This window comes from Macaca fascicularis, chromosome 16, assembly GCF_037993035.2.
Source record: "Macaca fascicularis isolate 582-1 chromosome 16, T2T-MFA8v1.1".
Classification (NCBI taxonomy): domain Eukaryota; kingdom Metazoa; phylum Chordata; class Mammalia; order Primates; family Cercopithecidae; genus Macaca; species Macaca fascicularis.
In genome coordinates, this window is record NC_088390.1 from 10,371,565 (window position 1) to 10,394,412 (window position 22,848).

A 22,848-nucleotide genomic window follows, 5' to 3' on the forward strand; every position below is an offset into this window, starting at 1 on the left:
CACAGTTTCTCGAACCCTCTGTGGTAAAGGATCCTCCCACCTCCATCCTTGCTGGCCATGAACTCGGATGTCACCACAGCATTAAATTGCTTTAAAAGTGTCCAAATGGCCAGACGCAGTGCCTCATGCTGTAATCCCAGCACTTTGGAAAGCCTAGGCGAGTGGATCACCTGAGGTCAGGAGTTCGAGACCAGCCTGACCAACATGGTGAAACCCCGGCTCGACTAAAAATACAAAAAATTAGGCAGGTGTGGTGGCACATGCCTGTGATCCCGGATATTCTGGAGGCTGAGGCAGGAGAATGGCCTGAACCTGGAAGGAGGAGGTTGCAGTAAGCTGAGATCGCATCATTGCACTCCAGCCTGGGTAACAATAGTAAAACTCCATCTCAAAAAGAAAAAAAAAAAAAAAAAAGCATCAAAATTCTCTCAATTTCTTATCCCATGGAAGATCATTAACAAACAGTTTGGGAGATGAGCACTTGTCCCTGGACCACAACTTGAGTGGCAGTGCTCCAGATCTGCACTTCTCAAACTTAATGTGGCCATAAGTCACCTGGTGATCTTGTAAAGGATGCTGTAAGGGATTCACTACATCTGGGAGGGACCTGAAATTTTGTATTTCTAAGTGCCCAGGGGATATTGATGCTGCTAGTCCATGGACCACACTTAGAATAGCAAGCTCTAGACTAGAGCAGTGCAGAATACATCTGATATCTTTTCTCATGAGTGTCTATGTAATATTTGAAGTTAATCATCATCCTCCCATTCGCCAAGCTTCTTCTCTAGGCTAAATATGACCAGTTCTCTCAACTCTTCCGTGTCCACGATATTTCCAGATCTGCTCCCCGCACCTTACAGGCTGGCCCTACAGATGCTATCTGTTCTCTGCCCCTAAGCCAATGCCTCTTCTTCTCTTTTCTTATTCTTCCTCCCCACCCTCTCAGCATTTGTAGCTGTTTTGTTCAGTGTTTCCTGGGCTTGCTCCAGCCCTTGGGGGATTTTCAGATGGCTCAGGCTTCTGGGAAGCTCTTGCAGCTGGAGGAAGGAAATTACCCCAGAGCTGGACAGTGGAATGTGCATCTGCCTAACCTGGACTCTTGCCCTGGTGTGCCTCCTGCTCTCACTGATCTCTCAGAGGACCCCTGCCTGCCCCATCCAGAGTCATCTCAATTTGACTCAAGTAACCTGGGCTTTCCTTCCTCCACTCACTCCTTAAAGCATCCTGGGGAACTTAAGGGGAAAGGAGGATAGCATAGAGAGGTGAGAGGATAGCATAGAGAGGTTCTTTGTTTGCTCTGGAGAGGGGCTTCTGATGAGGTCAAGACCCTTCTCAAGGATGCCCCATCTCCACTAACCCAATGTTTCCTCTTTCATCTCTCAGGACTGCTCAAAGCCAAGCTCAGTCCCTGAAAGTCAGTCTCGAGCCAAGGCTCTGTTTTCAGAAGTTCTTATAAAATGTCTTTTCTCCCAATGCAATCCCTCCCTCTCCCCCCTCCCCATGATAGGCCCCGGTGTGTGATGTTCCCCTTCCCGAGTCCAAGTGATCTCATTGTTCAGTTCCCACCTATGAGTGAGAACATGCGGTGTTTGGTTTTCTGTTCTTGCGATAGTTTGCTGACAATGATGGTTTCCAGCTGCATCCATGTCCCTACAAAAGACACAAACTCATCCTTTTTTATGGCTGCATAGTATTCCATGGTGTATATGTGCCACATTTACTTAATCCAGTCTGTCACTGATGGACATTTGGGTTGATTCCAAGTCTTTGCTATTGTGAATAGTGCCGCAATAAACATACGTGTGCATGTGTCTTTATAGCAGCATGATTTATAATCCTTTGGGTATATACCCAGTAATGGGATGGCTGGGTCATATGGTACTTCTAGTTCTAGATCCTTGAGGAATCGCCATACTGTTTTCCATAATGGTTGAACTAGTTTACAATCCCACCAACAGTGTAAAAGTCTTCCTGTTTCTCCACATCCTCTCCAGCACCTGTTGTTTCCTGACTTTTTAATGATTGCCATTCTAACTGGTGTGAGATGGTATCTCATTGTGGTTGTGATTTGCATTTCTCTGATGGCCAGTGATGTAAATGATGAGTTGATGGGTGATGACGAGTTGATGGGTGCTGACGAGTTGATGGGTGCAGCACACCAACATGGCACAAGTATACATATGTAACAAACCTGCACGTTATGCACATGTACCCTAGAACTTAAAGTATAATAATAATAATAAATAAATAAATAAACATTCCAAATTGAAAAAATAAAAAATAAAAAAATAAAATGTCTTTTCTGGGAAGGCGTGAAGGGATTGAGACTTCCCAGAAAGGACCGAGTCTCACTCCTTAACATCTCAGCAAGGATTCATCTGTCAAATTAGTGAATAATTTGCCTACCCCAGAGGGCATAAAACTCATAGGTAGATAACTTAAAAAAAAGCATACACGGTTTTACAGAGAAATGAAGACTTAAATAGATTAGAAGTTCCATTTCATTCCCCTGAATGTTGGCTTTTCTGACATTTCCATACATTTTCACATGGTGATGATTAGTATGAATATATTAATGTACACTTCTTTCATTTAACTTCTTTTAGTATGCATTAATATATACATCTCAAGGCAGTCAAATGTGGTGTGCGCTTTTGCCCTTTAGCAGGTACATAACCCTCCAAGTAATCCTAGAGTAGCATGGTGGTTGTAAACTCAGGCCTCATCACTTACTAGCTGTGTCATGCTGGGCAAATTTTTAACCCCTCTGAGCCAAACGTGTAAAAGGAGGATAAAATAAGAATGCGCAGCATAAAGGTTTTGTGAGAATTAAATAAGCTGAGGCATGCGAAAACTCCTAAAACAGCACCTAGCACCCAATAAGCACCCAATTAACTTTAGCTGCTATGATTATAATTATTACCATAGCATATTCAGGCAGTCATCTGTTTCTAAGCATTTTAGGTTATTTGCAGTTATTTTGTTATTCTAAAAAAGTTGTTGTGAACCTTCGTTCTTTCTGGCAGCCATGTAAGGATTGCCTTGTCTACTAGAAGATATTAAGATGATAATGAGAATGCCAAGATAATATGAGAAGAGAATGATTACAATAACCAAAGGGCTCGGAAAGGAAGCATTTGCTAGGGAAGGAAGAGAGCAAGTGAGGCAGGTCAGAATCGAACCAGTCGGGGGCACAGTTGATGCACAAGATGAATTTGGGATATCTTTGAAAGGAAGGCACTTCAAATTCTTGTCATTTATTTCACTACGGTGCTCTCTATGCTTGGAACAGCTTGATATGGTTTGGCTCTGCGTCCCCACCCAAATCTCATCTTGAATTGTAGCTCCCATAATTCCCACGTGTTGTGGGAGGGACCCGGTGGGAGATAATTGGATCATGGGAACAGGTTTCCCCAGTACTGTTCTCGCGGTGGTGAATAAGTCTCACGAGATCTGATGGTTTTATCGGAGTTTCCGATTTGCGTCTTCATTCTCTCTTTGCCTGCTGCCATCCACGTAAGACTGGACTTGCTCCTCTTTGCCTTCCACCATAATTGTGAGGCTTCCTCAGCCACGTGGAACTGTAAGTTCAATTAAGCCTCTTTCTTTTGTAAATTGCCCATTCTCGGGTATGTCTTTATCAGCAGCATGTAAACAGACTAATACACAGCTCTTGGCACATCATAGGTCCTCTGTCAGCTTCTGGTTGAATGGATGAGTTGTCTGCTAGCTTCAGCAGGAGCCGCCAACCTGCTGTGGGTGGCCCTGGGTCCGGATCCCAGCCGTGTCCAGATTTTTTGAGTCCAGATGTTTTGTCTGGCGCCACCCGAATCTCTCCTTCCTGAGTCATGGGACGAGAAACTCCTGGCTGGGGGCAGTGGCTGTGAGCAATGGTCTCTTTCTCCTCCTGTCAGCAGTGAGAGGCCTCACATGGAATTTGGGTCATGGGGGTGGGGGTGGGGAATGATATTCATTAAGAGAAGTTGGACTCTTAGCGGGAACTGAAGGACGAGAGGTGTCTGCTGGGTCTGAGTGCCCGCTGGTTTAACAGCAAGGGAAGAAAGAGATATAGCCTGCATCTTAGAATCTTAGCAGCACTGTCTCTTTCATGGGAAAAGGACAAGTGAGGATAAGTATAGAAGAGGGGGAAGTGCCTACTGGCATTCCTAGATAGCTTACTTTGGGGGTGGGGGCCTTTGCAGCCATCGTGTGATTTTGTCTACAGAATGATCCAATGGGAAGGCATGACTAGCTGAAATTTAGAAGTGAGAAATAGACTCAGTGCAGTCTAGTGAGCCCTCATCATGGTATTCCTTGTCTCTTTCCACACTGTTTCTTCTGGGAATAGGAACTTGACCTAGTAGTGGGAGGGGTAAGAAACAACCCTCTTGACTCTCAATTCACGCAGTCTGGGTGGAGCTGCTTCCACCCAAAGCTTCAGAGGTGGGCTCATGAATCAGACCTGATTCATCAAAGTACCACATCCTCCTACCACCTCCTGACCAGGGGCACGTGATCATGCTAGGCAATTAGAGCCTATGAGAATCAGCCCTAGGGTTTTTGCTGGAACTATCTTCAGGCTCCTAAGATTTTAAGATATAGCTTAGAGGCCTGGCTATTTTGTCATCCTAAAGGGGTCACCTTCTTGGGAACAAAGTTAATTTAGAGGAAAGTAGAACTGAGAGAAAGAAAGAGAGAAGGAATTAAGAAATCGTCTTAAAACCCAGATCTAACCATGAATCCATGGATCGAGTCAGCCTGAAGATTGACTACCCTTGGAATTCTCATTTAGGTGAACCAATATATTTTCCTTCATTTCTTTTTTTTCCTGAAAGACTTGTAGTTGACTTTCTGTTACAGTTGAAAGAATTCTTATCATAGAGTATAGCAGTGAAGTTGAGACTTGGTCAGCATAGTTTACACTTGTCTTTCTGCCTTCCCTCCCTTCCCTGCACTGTGCAGTATGTAAATCCCTAGTCCTGAGAAGATTTCTCAATTTGCTACCTTGTATAAGTTTACCTAGTTGGAATTGTGGGTGATTAGGAAGGGTGGGTAACCCTACATATTCCAATATCTTTTTTAAAAAATTTATTTATTTATTTATTTAGAGACAGAGTCTTGCTCTATCACACAGGCTGGAGTCCAAGGGTACAATCTCTGCTCACTGCAACCTCTGCCTCCCAGGTTCAAGTGACTTTCCTGCCTCAGCCTCCCGAGTAGCTGGGACTACAGGCATGTGCCACCACACCCAGCTAATTTTTGTACTCTTTAGGAGAGACACGGTTTCGCCATGTTGGCCAGGCTGGTCTCGAACTCCTGACCTCAGGTGATCCACCTGCCTTGGCCTACCAAAGTGCTGGGATTACAGGTGTGAGCCACTGTGCCCAGCCTCCATGATTTTTATATACAGAGCTGCAGTTGTGTTTTTACTTGGATTTCACTAGGTCCACTCAGTAACGTACTGGTAAATGTTTAACAAAGAAAGGAAAAAACCCTCTTCTATAGTGTTTGCCAATTTCTGTGGTGCAAATATTCCAGCCATGGCTAATCCCAAGCTAACAACATAACAACACTGAATGCAGAGATGGAAAGAGGTACAAAGAGCACATGATTAGATGGTATTTTCACCACACAGATTTAATAGTTATCGGTAACCTCAAGAGATTGTAGATACAATGTAGTAAAAAATTAAGAAGTTGTAAGTTTTGACTATTTAGTACCTTTCTTATTAATATAATTTATTTAATTGTAAGTTACGTAATTTAATTTTGACTGTTTAACAACTGGCTCACAAAATTCCTGAAAATTTTGTAATTGGCTCTTCTGAGTTGGAATGAGCTAGTTCTAGGCCACCACTAATCTCACTTAGTGCCAGGTAGAAATGATTGCTTCTTCAAGAGTTAGGAGTGTAAGCTCTGGCTTGAATTAAAAAAGAGACCTGAGGCTGGGCACAGTGGCTCATGCCTGTAATCCCAGCACTTTGGGAGGCCGAGACGGGTGGATCACTAGGTCAGGAGATCAAGACTGTCCTGGCTAACACGATGAAACCCTGTCTCTACTAAAAATATAAAAAATTAGCCGGGTATGGTGGTGGGTGCCTGTAGTCCCAGCTACTTGGGAGGCTGAGGCAGGAGAATGGCGTGAACCCAGAAGGCAGAGCTTGCAGTGAGCTGAGATCGCGCCACTGCACTCCAGCCTGGGCAACAGAGCAAGACTCCATCTCAAAAAAAAAAAAAAAAAAAAAAAAAAAAAAAAAAAAAGAGACCTGAAAGCAATCTTAAAAGCTTGATTTTGGTGAAGGTCAGTGCCAGGTTGAAGTGTGCAATGAAACTGAATACATTACTGTCTACTGAATGGAATTTATGACCTGAAGATATTCACAAATAGCTGTGAGGTAGCACTCTTACCTTGCATGGTCAGCTGGTCCTGCTCTGTAGAAGGGGCTATAAAGCAGTAAAATAGACGGGTAGGGCAGGAGTCCTGTATCAGGCAAGTTGAACCTGCGGAAAACAGATAGCACAGTTGTATTAGTCTGTTCCCCCACTGTTACAAAGAACTACCTGAGACAAGGTAATTTATAAAGAGGTTTAGTTAGTTCATGTTTCTGCGGGCTGTACAGGTTCTGGGGAAGCCTCAGGAAACTTACAATCATGGCAGAAGGCAAGGGGAAGCAGGCAATGTCTTACGTGACTGGAGCAGGAGGAAAAGAGAGGAGTGGGAGGTGCTACACATTTTTAAACAACCAGATCTCTTGAGAATTCACTATCACAAGAACAGCAAGGGGGGAAAATCCACCTCCATGATCCAATCACCTCCCATTAGGCCTCTCCTCCAACACTGGCGATTACAATTTGACATGAGATTTGGGCGGGGACACAAATCCAAACCATGTCAACATCCAAATTAGCATAATATGAGGACTGTTTGAGGAACAGACTCTCTACAAAGGTGTGGGCAGGTATAGAAAAACCACAGAGATAGAGTAGAATTCCAGGTCTATTAACAGGGCTTCATTACCTTCCCTAGGCCTGCAAGGAGGTACAAGCTGGGGGTAAGAGGGACTTGGTTACCAGAACCTGGAGACAGAAGGGTTGGGGGGCTGGGATACCTGACATGGAATGGGATTTTGGACTACAGGGAGAGACGGGGAATAAATACTGCTCTCAATGTCCTTCGCTCTGCTCTTCTATCCCAGCTCCTCTTTGGTAGGCCCACCCAAAGGCCAGGGCAAGGGATCCCACTGATGTCAACCTCTTGGGGGCCTTGAACACGTTGGAGAAAGGTGGAAAGGGTTTCAAGGGTCAAATGGCATCTTGAGTATCCTGTTGTGGAGTGCACGTCCTGTCCTGTGAAAAAGGGCCAGGGAACCTTGCTTTTGGAATTGCTATGGGCCACCTTCATCCCAGAAACATTTAGGGTCTGGTCACCTGTTCCTGTGAAGGGCAGGAGGCTATTTGTGTAGGTGTACTGCTTCTCTCCTGGGTACAACACTTCTCTTCCAGCCTGGCAGAGTCTTCTAGGATGAGGAGCATGAGGTTTGGGGAGAGACCCCTTGGCCATGTCATACTCTTTACTGCCAAGGCCATCACTAGGGACCACTCTTTGCCTGTCCAGTGAGTCTTAGCCCTCCATCTCAAGATTCTGTAAGGTCCTTTTCTGTGGATACTCAGTTGGGGAAGTCCTGGTCTGGGAGCCAAAAGACCTGGGATATATGATTCTGATGCTATATCTTGAGGGGTTACCAGATCCTATTACTAACCTGGATTTCTGTCATTTGCAAAACCAGTGGGCTGTTCCAGATGAACATGATTCCCAGTGACACCTCTGACTCTGAATAGCTAATCCAAGATGTTAAGAGTTTCATCTCTAGGTCATTTGTATAATGAAAAGCATACCTTTCCACGGCCAGGAGGTGGCAGCAAAGCTCTGTTTTGAAGGGGGCATTGGGCCAGGGTAGGCACTGCTCTTCAACTCCCTAGAGCTGAAAGTTCAGGTTTGGAGGCTGGGTTTTACTCCTGAATAACAACAATAACAGCATTATTATTTTCATTATTGTTAGTAAAACAGAAGCAACAATGCCATCTTCAATTTGGGCAATGCTGCATAGTTGAGGAAACGTTTTTGTGCATTGCATGGGAACCTTTTAACAACTGCATCCTGTAGGTTGGTAATGCCAGGACTTTTAGCCCCATGTTGAGGCTCGGGAACATTTCTTGACTTGCCCAAGGCCCTCTGGAAAGTATTGATAGGAGCCCAAGCTTTCTTGCTTTTGTTCTAGTTCTGTGCACTCCCTGTCTTATGGTGTGGAAGACCCAAGGCGAGGTCCCCTCTACCTCCTTTTCAATTTTGCAAGAGAGTAGGAGGGTCCAGAGGTACCCAGCTCAGCCTGAGGGCTTAAGACTGGTTTCCCGCTGCCAGATGAAATTTGACATATACATGCTGGGAAAGAAAACTCAGCACACAAACCTCAGCTTCACTCTCTTCTCTTTCGTCTAGTCCCCAGAAAAGAAAAAAGATGTGTATCTTTAGTTACTTACCATCAGGGAGTAACTGGTGTCTCTCTTATTCATTCACTAATTCATTCCTTCAATAATCAGAGTTCTGATTAAGTATAAGACACTGTTATGTACTGTGAAGGATATAGGAATATTCTTTCTCTTCTGACTCACAAATTTGGGGGTCAGGAGCTGGGATATGGGAGCCAGGTAAGTGCACAGCTCCTTGGAGGTATCTTAATCCTATAGAGCCCCCACTGAACTGGGAGTTCTTGAGAAGATGGAATTCAGATTTTGTTTTGTTGGCGTGTCAGGGAGAAGTGAATCCACAGGATTTAAAAAATGACCCCCAACTCCGTATGTTAACTTCTCAAACCAGAGAAAACCCCTTAGAGACGTGGCCAAAACCTCAGACTGTTGTCCAACTGAATCCCTGTCTTGTACTCCACCTACCTCCTGGGGCCAGGTCTCAACCCTCTGCATCAGGATCACGGGTTATCAGAGTGCTTACTCTGTGCCCCACTCTAGACCACCTGTGCTTCTTGCATATTCTTATTTACTTCCTAAAACAACCCTATAAACTGTTACACTCTATTTTACATCTGGGGAAACAGAGGCTTAAAGTCATGAAGTAACTTGCCCAGGTTCTCAAAGCTAGTGAGTGGTACCAGAATTGGGACCCTGACAGGTTGGGACTCAGGATCCTGGCCACCTGTCTTTGCAGAGGGAAAACCCACCAATGTGAGACTGAAGAGCTGCAATCTCGTCTCCTCCTCAAACACTGGGCAAGTCATAACTTGTCTGCATCACCTCCAGAAAATGAGGGTATTATACCTGCTTGGTCTTCTAATAGGCTTGTTGGGAGGATGGAATGGAAAAGAGAAAAATGGGCGTGTGACCACTTAGCATCATACAGTGTTGTTCTGTGTGTTTGAAATAATATTATTCTCCCTCCTGACCTTGGATTTTTTTGACTGTGAAGATGAGGCAATTGAAAGGATCATTTCAATGGATTCTTTCAGCAATGATGATGGTGATGGTGATCTTGAGAAGGTGGTGGTGGTGATGATGACGGTGATCTTGAGGTGGTAGTGGTGGTGATGATGATGGTGATGATGGTGCTCTTGAGAGGATAGTGATGGTGATGATGACGATGGTGATGGTGGTGATGGTGATCTTGAGAAGATGGTGATGGTGATGATGATGATGGTGATGGTAGTGATGATGATGATGGTATGATCTTGAGAAGGTGATGGTGGTGGTGATGATGATGGTGATGATGGTAGTGGCGATGATGATGATGGTGATGGTGGTGATGGTGATCTTGAGAAGATGGTGATGGTGATGATGATGGTGGTGATGATGGTGGTGATGGTGATTGTATGATCTTGAGAAGGTGGTGGTGGTGATGATGATGATGGTGATGGTGGCGATCTTCAGATGAGGGTGGTGATGATGATGGTGGTGGTGGTGGTGATGGTGATGGTATGATCTTGAGAAGGTGGTGGTGGTGGTGGTGGTGATGATGGTGATGACGGTGATCTTGAGAAGTTGGTGATGATGATGGTGATGGTGGTGATGGTGATGGTGGTGGTGATTTTAATAGTGATGAAGGTGATGATGGTGATAGTGATGATGATGGTGATGATGATGGTGATGATGATAGCCATAATAATGGTAGTGGTTAAGTTAGAGGAAGGTGACCTCAGAATCATTTTCTGCTACCACCACTGCTGCCAATCTTCCTCAATTTCCAACCCCATTGTGTCAAAGGCATTTGGGGTGGGCTGGTGATGAGATGAAAAGGAGAATCTAGAAGGCCAGAGAGAAGGAATAATCTAAGATGTTAGAGAAAAGTGTACTTATCTCAGTGCCTGGTACATAGTAAGCCAGTACTTACTATCAGGTAATAGAAGCTATGAATTTTTGAAACAGTTTTATTAAGATATAATCATACACCATACAATTTATCAGTTTAAAGTGTAAAATTCAATGGCTTTTAATATATTCACAGTTATACTGCCACCACCACAATCAATTTTAGAACATCCATTATCCCTAAAGCAGCCCTGGCTATGCCTCCTGCTGTCACCCCAACCCCCTCATCACTCCTGGCAAAGCTATGATTTTTATTGTTATCTACGCCTTACAGAATAAGGAAATTGAGACTAAGCAAGGAGAATAACTTGTCCATGGCCACACAGTTAGTGTGTGACAGCATTGGGATTCCATCTAGGTTTGCCAGAACCTAAAGCCTGTGCTTCTGTCCACACAGGTCAGTTTGACCAATGAGGAAATTCAGGTTCAGAGAATATATGTGATCAACATAAAGCCACACAGCTACAGCTATTAAGTGCTCAGGATGAGGCTCACATTTAGTCTTGGCTCCTAATCCACCCATAAGGGTCCTGGTTCCATTTTACTGTGCCCCTTCAGGGTAAGCAAACCAACATAATCAGAATGGATGAGATCCTTAAGATCCAAGAGAGAGATGTGAAACTAGCAGTAGTTTTCTTTCCCATTGAGGAGGGAGAATGGTGCCTGGGTCCAGTCTCGTCTTGGACTTGGAAAGTTAACATCTCTTTGGACCCAGCTGCTCCCTTTTCCTTTTGGCCCTGAACACTCTGAGGAGGCTCCATGCAGGTGGGGAGGAGTTACCCTAGCTGGAAGGAGGAGCAAGGTGGTACCTGAGCTCCTATCCAACCTTTTCTAAAGCATCTGTCTTCCTAGGAGTAATGAGTTTGACAGTACCTACTACCTTCTCAGATGTTAAGGGGAACTATGGGTGGGCATGAGAGAATTATATGACAAAGCCTCTAAAAAGGATGGGATGGAAAAGCAGAGTTGCTTGGCAGCCTGCAAGTCTAGGATCTCCAGGGTGTAATTTTCACTCTGCCCTAGACAACTATAGTCAGAGTGCTTAATCCATCTGGGCCCCAGTGTCCCTATCTGTAAATTCAGACAGAAAATGGAGAAGTGAATTTGCAAGAATTATGAGCTCCTAGGAGGAAACTGTGCTACGGTTATCTGAAAGGATCTTTATTTTCTTTCCTTCTTTCCCTTCCTTCCTCCCTCCATCCTCTCCTTCCTTCCTTCCTTCCTTCGGGATGTTTTCAGCTTTATTGAGGTATAATTGACAAAAGGAATTGTATATATTTCAGATGCACAAATTGATGTTTTAATACATGCATACATTATTAACTATAGATAGGCCCGGTGCTGTAGATCTCCAGAATGTATTCATCTTGTGTAACAGAAAATGTCTACCCTTTGACAAACATCTTCCCATTTCCTCCAACTCCCAGGCCCTGGCAACCATTATTCTACTCTTTGCCTCTATGAATTTGACTATCTTAGATTCCACATTGAAGTGAGGTCATGCAGTGCTTGTCTTTCTGTACCTGGCTTATTTCACTTAGCATAATGTCCCCCAAGTTCACCTATGTTGTCACAAATTGCAGGATTTCCTTCTTTTTTATGGCCCAATAGTATTCGCAATAGTATATGAATATATATTCAAATTTGGATATATATGCACATTTGCATGTATATGCACATTGTGAAGATATATACATATATATGAGATATCTACATATATATACACACATATATACACATTTTCTTTATCCATTTATCCATTGATGGACATTTTGGTTCCACATTGTGGCTATTGTGAACAGGGATGCAATAAACATGGAAGTGATTAATTTCCTTTTTTATATACCCAGCAGTGGGATGGCTGGATCATATATGGTAGTTCCATTTTTAAGTTTTTGGAAAACTACCATTAGGTTGTACCAATCTGCATTCCCACCAACTGTACACAAGAGTTCCCTTTTCTCCACGTCCTCACCAACACTTATCTTTCGTTTTCTGATAACAGCTATTCTGAGAGATGTAGAGTGACATAGGGTCTTTATTTTTAAATATTTGTGGAAGCTAGTTATTTACCTGGCCATGGTTTGAATTTCCATGTGTTCTACTTGGAGCAAAGATCCTCCACTTTCACATCCCTTATTTAATATTTACAATAGAGCAGCAAGAATCTAAATACAGCTTCATGGAAGAGGAATGGACCATGATAATAAACACAGCAGAGCCGGGAATCCAAGTATTTAGGAGAATTTATTTCTCACACATTTTCCCTCCACTCTCTCTGAGGTGTCCCATGGCAACGAGCATCAGGTGAGCCTCATTCTTCCATCTTCTGTGGGAGAAAAAACAATTGTACATAGGAAATGAGTCAACTAAACGGGAGACTGAACATCACGTTGAAGTGGAGCAGCTGGAAAATCTGGAACTTCAGAGAAACATTAAGGAATGGCATTGTTTCCCTTTGCACATTGTAAAAGCAAACCAATCTAGCTACTAGCGACAGGACAAATACCCTGCAAATTAGGGGCTTCATAGGCAGCATCTGTAGCAACAGGGAGAGACAGGGATGCCCGTGTCCTGCCTCACTGCTCATTCTCCCAAGAGCCTGGAACCACAGGAGTCTTTGCTAAAACAGTAGCATTTGGGAGTGCGTGACCAGCAGCAGGAAAGAGAGGATCAACAGTCATCCTCCAGGTTCTCCCTGGGTGGTCCATGGGACTCCCCTGGGGCTTGGGACTTCTTGGGAAGAAGCCATACTCAGGTACTCACTCCTACGTGGCCCCCTACATCTCGGGTACCTGCTCTTACCTGGTCCCCACATCTCAGGTACCTGCCTTTATCTGGCCTCCCACACTCAGGCTTTCGCCTCTTACCTGGCCCCCATATTCAGTGTCTGTTCTTAGCTGGCCCCTACATCTCAGGTACCTGCTCTTACCTGGCCGCCCACATCTCGGCTCTTGGCCCTCAGCTTGTTGACCTGGGACTCGGCGATGTCCGCCCTCTCCGCGGCCTCCTCTAGTTCATGCTGGACTCTCCGGCATCTGGACAGCTGCGTGTTGGCCTGCTCCTCCTACACAGGAGACAGAGGGGTTATGAGGCTATGGAGCCCCTCAGTCTGATTATGAGGTGCCCTGTCCCTGAAGGCCTCTGAGGAGTTAAGCAACCAGGGCCTTGGATTCCCCAATGGCAAAGAGGGCAGGTAGGCTTTCTCCAGAGTGTGAGGACAAGGCTCCGAGCTCACAACCATGTGTACTGCCTCGAATCACCTTGCAGGTGCTACTGTCCCTCCTAGGATCTCCAAAAATGTTCCCTCGCACCTCTTCTATATGGTATCTGTTCCACAGAGATCTTTGGGGGAGACCTAAGTCCAGCGCTCTCCCAAGGCATCTGAAGGTATAGAGACCAATGGCCCAAGTCTCCCTCATCTTGTGCCTCTGCCCAGCATCATTTGTCTAGGGCCAGGCCACTGTACTGGTCTATTTGGGGGAATGTCAAGGATTCCTGACTAAGGTGTCCTCCTGGGCACCCTCTAGCCTGCCAAACCTGCCGGGACTGTACTCATCCCATGTGCACGAATTGCTCTCAATATTGAGCCAGTTCAAATCTGCTTCCCTGAGGTTAGGATTGAACCAACCAGGCTCTAGGGAAGGGAGGAAAAAGAGCAATGGGAGAAACTCAGTCATTTGTCCAGGGCAGGCTCCCCTAAATTTTGGTCCTTAGAACAGTAGCCCTGTGGGATGCTCTGCATACAATAAGAAGGTTCCAAAGTCAATGAAGTGTGAGAAATGGTATATTCTGGAACCCCGCTTCCACTTTGTAGGGTTGATGACATATGAAACTCTACAACATCTACACAATCTGAGAAATCCTTGAAGTAAAGCAACCAGTGTAACTTTGTTTAACTGAGATTTTCCCAAACTATTTCTTTTCTGTAAAATAATAAGCTCCTCCTCATGGCAGCCCAACTTCCTGCTATTAACATCCCTCAGAACCAGTGTCCTCAGAAGACACTTTGGGAAACACAGATTTCAGCCCATTCCATTTATTTCCTGTTGATTTCACCTATTTGATCAAAGGGCGGATCACAAAGGATGGAATGGAGTGGAGGGAGCTGGGAGGGCTGAGGAAGGCTGGAGATGCCTAGGAGGGTGGGCTGTGGTGGGATGGTGGGAATTAGGATGAGGTACCTCAGGTCAGGTCATGGGAGCAGGAAGGGTTGGGAGGGTAGGCTGGGGTGGTTTGAGAGAGTCAGGGTGATCCAGTGCCAGCCAGGGTAGGCTAACATGCGCTGGGGTGGGTCAAGTAAGTCACGGTGGGCAGGATGAAGGGGATGAAGGGGGTCGGTCAAGTAGGCTGAGGCAAGAGGACACAGAGGTGGAGAAGGTGGGGAAGACTTAACATGGACCAAGAGAGGAAGAGGACAGGTGCCTCTGTGTTTATAGCCTGCAAATGCAAACTCAGGCCTGAGGCTCAGAGGACTTTACCAACCAGGAACCTGCTCCCACTCGGGGATGGCGGGGACACCCAGGCTGCCCCAGGGACTGTCTGTCTGTGGGCACTCCCGGGGACCTCCTGTGCTTACCGCCTCCTCAGCCTGCCTCTTGTAAGACTTCACTTTGGCCTGCAGCTTGTCCACCAGGTCCTGGAGCCTGAGGATATTCTTGCGGTCCTCGTCAGCCTGCAAACAGGGTACACGTGGCAGGGGCCCGCAAACCTATGGCCACTTCTGATGGGGCTTGGTCCATACAGCATTCGCTGAGGAGGTTTTTGGGACCTCTACCTGGTAAGTCATCTCCTTCACTTTGCGTTCGTACTTGTGGGCTCCCTTCAGGGCTTCAGCTCCCCTCTTCTGTTCCACATCAAGCTCATTTTCCAGCTCCCGCACCTGGGTAGGATGAAAAGAACACAGAATTCAAGTCTCCTCTCCCAGGCTTCTCTCATGGACTCATGGGCCAATCATTCTAGCGTGAACTCAAGATCCCCTAATGGTCATTAAAAAGTCAGGAAAACAACAGATGCTGGTGAGGATGTGGAGAAATAGGAACACTTTTACACTGTTGGTGGGAGTGTAAATTAGTTCAACCACTGTGGATGACAGTGTAGTGATTCCTCAAGGATGTAGAACTAGAAATACCATTTGACCCAGCGATCCCATTATTGGATACATTCCCAAAGGATTATAAATCATTCTATAAAGACACATGAACACATGTGTTTATTGCAGCACTATTCACAATAGCAAAGTCTTGAAACCAACCCAAATGCCCATCAATGATAGACTGGATAAAGAAAATTTGGCACATATACATCATGGAATACTATGCAGCCATAAAAAAGGACGAGTTCATGTCCTTTGCAGGGACATGGATGAAGCTGGAAACCATGATTCTCAGCAAACTAACACAGGAACAGGAAACCAAACACCGCATGTTCTCACTCATAAGTGGGAGTTGAACAATGAGAACACGTGGTCACAGTAAGGGGAACATCACACACTGGGACCTGTCGGGGGGCGGGGGGCTAGGGGAGGGATAGCGTTAGAAGTAATACCTAATGTAAATGATGGGTTGATGGGTGCAGTAAACCCACATGGCACGTCTATACCTAGGTAACAAACCTGCACGTTCTGCACATGTATCCCAGAAATTAAAGTTTAAAAAAAAAAAAAATCCCCTAATGGGATTTTTGCCAAGATGTCTCCTCCTAGGGCTCAGGAGCCGTATTTTACTGACAAGGTCACCACAAGTCCATGCAGGTGCTTTGAGCAAGTGAGAAGAAGATGCCCTCCTTGGGCAGAGGCAGCCTCAGGTACACAGAGCATAGCTGGTGGGTCAGGCTTTGCACAGATGCACCCTTTTGTGGAGCCAGGTAGTTGGCAAAGGCAGCAAAAGCTAACCTGACCTGTCCTTGCAGGTGAAACCTGCCCAGCTGTTCATGGTTGCCCTGATTACAGATCAAGTAAGGCAGCAGGGATCCCGAAGAGAACCTGGGCTAGGAGTAATCAAAGCATTCTCCAGGCCCACTTGATAGATCAAAGCAAGTCAGTTGCCACCACTGAGCATGAGTTTCCGTGTATTTGGGATGGAGATAATATTTCCTGCCTAGCCTACCTCAAATGTGGAGATTGAATTAAAGTATGTGAAAGTATGGTTAGAAGGACAAAGCACTACACAGGTGTTGTTAATTTCATAGTTGCTTCTGCCTTTCCCGAAGTCTTGAGGGGAAAGGGTAGCCACTGAGGACACAAGTCACCAACTGTGGTCCCAACTCCACAATCCAGAGATTGAAGCCGAGGAGGGGCAGCAGCCAGCTGCATTCTCCACTCCACCAGGAATCACAGTGGCTGCAGAGCAGGGACGACTCTGGCTTGGAGACTCACTAGATCAATCCTGAAAACTATCAGTGGGACAGGCTTACTCTGGGCACTGTTCCCCAAACCTCCCCACCCTCCACCTCCTGGACCCAGGAAAGTCTTCCATCAGGTTCTACAAAACGTTTGTTTTCCTAGGAATTCTTTCTAGGCTTCTGTGAGGTTTATGGAAGTCACATAACTGGCAGGGGATGGGAGGACAGTCAAGGCACCATGGGAGGGGGAGAGTGGCCAAGGGCTCCCTGCCAATCCAGGAATCATAGTATGGCAGAAGGTGTCATGAGACCTAATCCTTTTCACATAGGAGGGATCCATGAGAAGAACAGGCCTAAACTCATTGTGATGGAATAGGACTGGGGACCATTGAAAATAAACATTCAAGAACTTGGGGGGAAGTTCTAACTTCCCTGGTGTTTACTTTTGTTATTCAAAAAGTCTACCTTGTTTTTAGCACCCCCATAAAAAAATCCTTTCACATTTAATGGGACCATGTGCCTGGGGAGGAAATCCTCGGTGGTTTGCAGGTTTGCATAAAGAATGACAGTATTTGGGGGCCTTCCTGCTGGGAAAAGTTGTCTCCTTCTCTTTCCCTCCTCCTCCTCCTTTCCTCCCACTCTTTCATTTCCTGTCTCCCTGGGACAAGAGACACTGGAACAGCCTCCTCCGCAGAGCCCTCCTCCAAAATGTCAACCGCTAGTACAGCCCATTTTAAAAATGATTGAAATAAACCACATGGGTCTAAAAGGAAAAGCAAGGGGGACAGGAAACAAAGGGAACAGTCAGCAAAGAAACGGAACAATAACTGCAGGATACGCTCCCAGATAAAGAAAGAGCAGGATGTCCTGGTGTCGGGCGTTGAACTTTTCTGGTGCATCAACCTAAAGGAAGAAGCCCTGATCGCCCTCTTTGGGGGCTGGAGCAAGAGACATACCTGTGCCAGAACTGCAGCCTGCACTGAAAGATGAGAAGAGCTGGGGAGGGAAGGAAACCTGAGATTGGGAGAAAACGGAAACTGCAGATTTTATGTAGGATGGGCCGTGTTTATCAAAGTGAAACTTGGTCCAAAATGTAAATGCATCAAAATGTGTAATTTTAAAGTATATGTTCATAGCTTTCTCCACGTATGTGTGTGCATCTGAATCTACACAGCAAACGGAATGTGAACATTAACACACATCATGATATTACATTTACCGAGGTGTGAGCATGCCAAAATAGATGTGTGTGTGTGTGTGTGTGTGTTGGGGCACAGGAACAGATGAAACAGAAAGAGGTGAGAAATGAGGCTCACAAGGAATTTTGCAAGCAGTCCTGAAACTGAATTTGCAATCTATTCAATCAATGGCCTTTTCCCACCATCTCAATTTCTGGACTGTGATTCTGTCTGAGGCTGTCACTTTCAGAGTAAGAGTCCTCTCAAAAACTCTACCCGGTTCTCCAATTTCTGGATCTGCTTCTTCCCACCCTTCAGTGCCAGCTGCTCAGCCTCGTCTAGACGGTGCTGCAGGTCCTTCACCGTCTGTTCCAGGTTCTTCTTCATCCGCTCCAGGTGGGCGCTGGTGTCCTGTTCCTTCTTCAGCTCCTCAGCCATCATGGCGGCCTGGTTAAGTTCACAGGACACATCAGAGGCCCCGTCCGCCCATCCCTACCTGGAGCTTGCAGAAGAGGAGAATGTTGGGATCGTGGTGCTGAGCCTCCCCTGTCTGACTCCAGCCAGTCTTTGCTGATTCCTCAGCCTCCCCTCCCACTTTGCCGCTGCTGAGACTGTACCTCATTCCATCTGTCTGGGAAGCCACCACTAACCGATTGTGGTCATAAGAGATGAAACATACTTGCCACGCCCTGGCTCAGAGGCCCCCCTTTCTCAGTTCCAAACCCCATCTCTGAAAAGGAAGAACAGAGCTCACATCCGTGATGGCCTTCTTGGCCTTCTCCTCTGCGTTCCTGGACTCCTGGATTGAGTTCTCCACCTCTGCCTGGCACTGAGCTATGTCAGCCTCCAGTTTTTTCTTGGTATTTATCAGGCTCATGTTCTACAAGAAGAATTAGATATCAGGGGTGTGGGTTCTATCTGGGCACTTAAAAAAATTGGAAGGGGGAGGGTTGGGCGGGGAAGGAAGTAAATCGTGATCCTGTTCCATTTCTTATTTTTCACATGGGTGACCTGCTGGGTACAGTACTGTACATTATTCTTTCTTTCTTTATTCTTTTTTTTTTTTTTTTTTTTTTTTGAGACAGAGTCTCGTTCTGCCACCTAGGCTGGAGTGCAGTGGCGTGATCTCGGCTTATTGCAAGCTCCGCCTCCCAGGTTCACGCCATTCTCCTGCCTCAGCCTCCCGAGTAGCTGGGACCACAGGTGCCCGCCACCACGCCCAGCTAATTTTTTGTATTTTTAGTAGAGACGGGGTTTCACTGTGTTGGCCAGGATGGTCTCAATCTCCTGACCTCGTGATCCGCCCGCCTTGGCCTCCCAAATACTGGGATCTTTCTTTATTCTTAACTGAACAGAAAGTCCTGTTTCTGTTCAGTTAACAGACCCAAGAATTGTACATCAAATAATTGAGTAAATGATAAAAGTAGAATTTCAAATCTCTGAGGATGGATAGATTATTCAGTAAAAGGTGTTTTGGAGCAAGGAAATGATTGATAGACATACTATATAAAATGAAAAATAATTCAAATAATCAAAATATGCCATAAATAGAATTGTAAGGGTGATGACAAACTGAAAAACATTTGCAATGTATATTACAGAAGAAAATATTCCCTTTCTTAACATATAAATAAGGCAAATCAATTAACAAAAAGGGCAAAAAGTACAAATGGGTAAAACATATTAGGAGAAGTACAAACGGCCAAGAAATGTGATACAATGTTCCACTTCATTAGCAATAAAAACATACTAAAAACTCAGTGAGGTATGCTTCGGCAATAAAATTGGTGAAGATTTTTAAAATAAGAGCTAGAATATTCGAGAATTTATAGAAGAGAACTCTCACACATTTTCCCAGAGGAAATAAAAATTGGGACAGCCTTATTAAAGAACAATTTATAATATATTACAAATATCTTTGCTGTTTGGAACCTGAAATTTCATTTTTAGAAATTTATTTACTTCTAGACATATTAAGTGATAGTAATCATGGAAGCATATGAAAATTTAGTTATGAGGAAGTTCATCAAAACAGCCTTTCTAAAAGTAAAATTTTTATTGAGAACAATATAAAATAACCACAGAAGACTGATTAAATGAAAGTGCAATAATATACAGGTAGAATAGCCTACTTTTCTGTCATTAAAAATCATATTACAGAACACTATTTAAAGATGTCGAGGCTGGGCACAGTGGCTCACGCCTGTAATCCCAGCACTTTGGGAGGCTGAGGCTGGCGGATCACCTGAAGTCAGGAGATTGAGACAATCCTGGCCAACATGGTGAAACCCCGTATCTACAAAAATTAGTTGGGTGTGCTGACGTGCACCTGTAATCCTCAGGAGGCTGAGGCAGGAGAATTGCTTTAACCAGGAGGTGGAGATTGCAGTGAACTGAGATTGCACCACTGCATTCCAGCCTGGTGACAGAACGAGACTCTGTCTCAAAAAAAAAAAAAAAAAAAAAGGTCAAAATATGTTCATGATTGTTAAATGAAGAAAAGAGATTGCTAAAGATTGCTCATATTTTTACTCTATATATATGCATTTATTTTTAATTAAAATTCTTTTTTTTTTTTTTTTTTTTTTGGTAGAGACAGGGTTTTGCCATGTTGCCCACGCTGGTCTCAAACTCCTGAGATCAAACAATCCCAAAGTCCTGGGATTAGAGGCAAAAACATAATATTTATATAATTCACAAGGGGCCTAAGAATGAGAGACCCCAGAATGTTAATAATATGCTTGACTTTTTTCTTCCATGTATTTGCTTGTTTTTTCTATTTTTTTAAACAAAGGAGTTTTAAAAACGTTTATAAAAATAATTATTTTGTGTTTTGTGTGTGTGTGTGTGTGTGTGTGTGTGTGTGTGTTGTTGTTGTTGTTGTTTGTTTCGGCAGGGTCTCCCTCTGTTGCCCAGGCTGGATGGAGTGCAGCGGTGAGATCATAGTTCATTGCAGCCTCAACTCCTGGGCTAAAGCGAACCTCCCACCTTGGCCTCCCAATGTGCTGGGATTATAGGTGTGGCACTGAGGCGGGTCAAAAATAATTATTTTGAAAAAAATCTTAATATTCTAAGGTTTCCTCTTAAATAGTACTTCCAGGCGCCTTATGCAATAATTAATCCTTCACTGCTCTGATTTCCCTACAACGTGCAAGATGTTTAATGTTTGGATCAGAAAAAGCTCAGAAATCTGTCAATCAAGAGTCAGTTATTCCAAGAAGCAAGCTTAAAGAAAATTGGTCTTGACCACTAGTCTGGGAGAAACCGGGTGCTCCTTCCCACAGCGTGGGCCCTGAGCCGAGGGATAGCGGAAGCAGCTAGGGGTGCAGGAGGCGCTACCTGGCCCAGGGTGGATTTTCAGCGGAGGAGTGAGGGCTGACGCACCTGGGAGTGCAGGAGCTGCACGCGGTCGCTGGCGTCCAGCAGCTCCTGCTCCGACAGCCTGCGGGTCCGCTCCGTTTGCTCCAGGGCCACCTTCATTTCCTCCAGCTCCTCCAACAGGAGGCCATTCCTGCGCTCCACGATGGCCAGCTGCTCCTTGAGGTCCTCATTGCTCCTCAGGGCATCGTCCAGGTGCAGCTGGGAGTCCTGCAGGGGAGACCCGGGGTGAGGCCAGAGCTGCCCGGCAGGCTGGAGCCCGTCCAGGTACGCAGAGGCAGCCACCGTGCTCACCTTGAGCTGGCCCTGGACCGTGCGCAGGTGCTTCTGGGTCTCTGCCACCTGGCGGTTGGAGTGGCCCAGCTGAATCTCCATCTCATTGAGATCTCCCTCCATCTTCTTCTTCACTCTCAGGGCGTCGTTCCGGCTGCGGATTTCAGCATCCAGCACGCTCTGCATGGCCTCCGTTGCCCGCTGGCTGTTTCTTTTTAGCTGCTCGATTTCTTCATCCTTCTCAATGACCTTGCGGTCTAGCTCGGATTTTACCTGGCTCAGCTCTAGCTGGACGCGCAAGATCTTGCTCTCCTCGTGTTCCAAGGAACCCTGAGGAAAGCAAAGGAGTGACTGGGAGTACTGTGGACAGCCACCTTCATGAATGGGTATTTTCATCCCCATATAATCAAATGGGTATTTTTTTAAAAAAAAAAATTAAATTAAAAAAAATTTTTTTTGGTAGAGACAGAGTCTGGCTATGTTGCCCAGGCTGGTCCTGAACTCCTGGGCTCAAGTGATCCTCCCTCTTTGGCCTCCTAAAGTGTTGGGATTACAGGTGGTGTGAGCCATGGTGCCCAGCCCAAATAGGTTTTTTGTTTGTTTGTTTGTTTGTTTGTTTTTTTGACAGAGTCTCTGTTGCCCAGGCTGGAGTGCAGTGGCTCAGTCTCAGCTTACTGCGACCTCCACCCCCTGGGTTCAAGCGATTCTCCTGCCTCAGCCTCCGGAGTAGTTGGGATTACAGGTGCCCGCCACTGTGCCTGGCTAATTTTTGTATTTTTAAAGACAGGATTTCACCATGTTGCCTAGGCTGGTCTCGAACTCCTGACCTTCCAGGTGATCAGCCTGCCTTGTCCTCCCAAAGTACTAGGATTACAGTTGTGAGTCACCACGCCCGGCTGCAAGTAGGTATTCTTATACCGATTTATAGATGAAGAGAACAATACTCAGAGAGGTCCGAGTATTTGACTTGCTCCCAAATATCCCTAATAGTGATGAAACTGGGACTAAAACTTTGCATCCCTCGTGAACAAATTTCTTATGACTTGAGATAGAGTGTCCTTCTTAATTAGTGAAAATCTTACTGAGGGTGTCTATTTTAATAATAACCATAAATCGAGAGTCATCCTATTCTCCAAAATCACAGGGCAATTGCTCTCCTGTTATCCTGTGTTGGTTCGTATTTCCCTAGAAACCACCAGTCATCCTGGCCACCGCCGATGACTGCATCAGGAGACTCTGGGTGTGTTTTGATTGTACAGGATTCTTGCTGGCCAAAGATGATTGTCTGTGCCTCTGTGTTAAAC

The 22,848-nt window shown here is 45.3% G+C and overlaps 1 protein-coding gene across 1 annotated transcript in view; it reads right to left on the reverse strand.

The window, feature by feature from the left end:
- Positions 1-12,601: 12,601 nt before the first annotated feature.
- MYH13 (myosin heavy chain 13) overlaps positions 12,602-22,848 on the reverse strand; it is a 65,077-nt gene continuing 54,830 nt past the window's right edge. Inside the window, exons 33-40 of the mRNA XM_074018595.1 lie at positions 21,566-21,874; positions 21,278-21,481; positions 18,648-18,773; positions 18,170-18,340; positions 15,151-15,255; positions 14,953-15,048; positions 13,306-13,440; positions 12,602-12,702 (exon numbers count right to left, since the gene is read on the reverse strand). Coding sequence (XP_073874696.1) covers positions 12,688-12,702; positions 13,306-13,440; positions 14,953-15,048; positions 15,151-15,255; positions 18,170-18,340; positions 18,648-18,773; positions 21,278-21,481; positions 21,566-21,874 — 1,161 coding nt within the window. The 3' untranslated portion in view covers positions 12,602-12,687. The remainder of the gene's footprint in view (positions 12,703-13,305; positions 13,441-14,952; positions 15,049-15,150; positions 15,256-18,169; positions 18,341-18,647; positions 18,774-21,277; positions 21,482-21,565; positions 21,875-22,848) is intronic.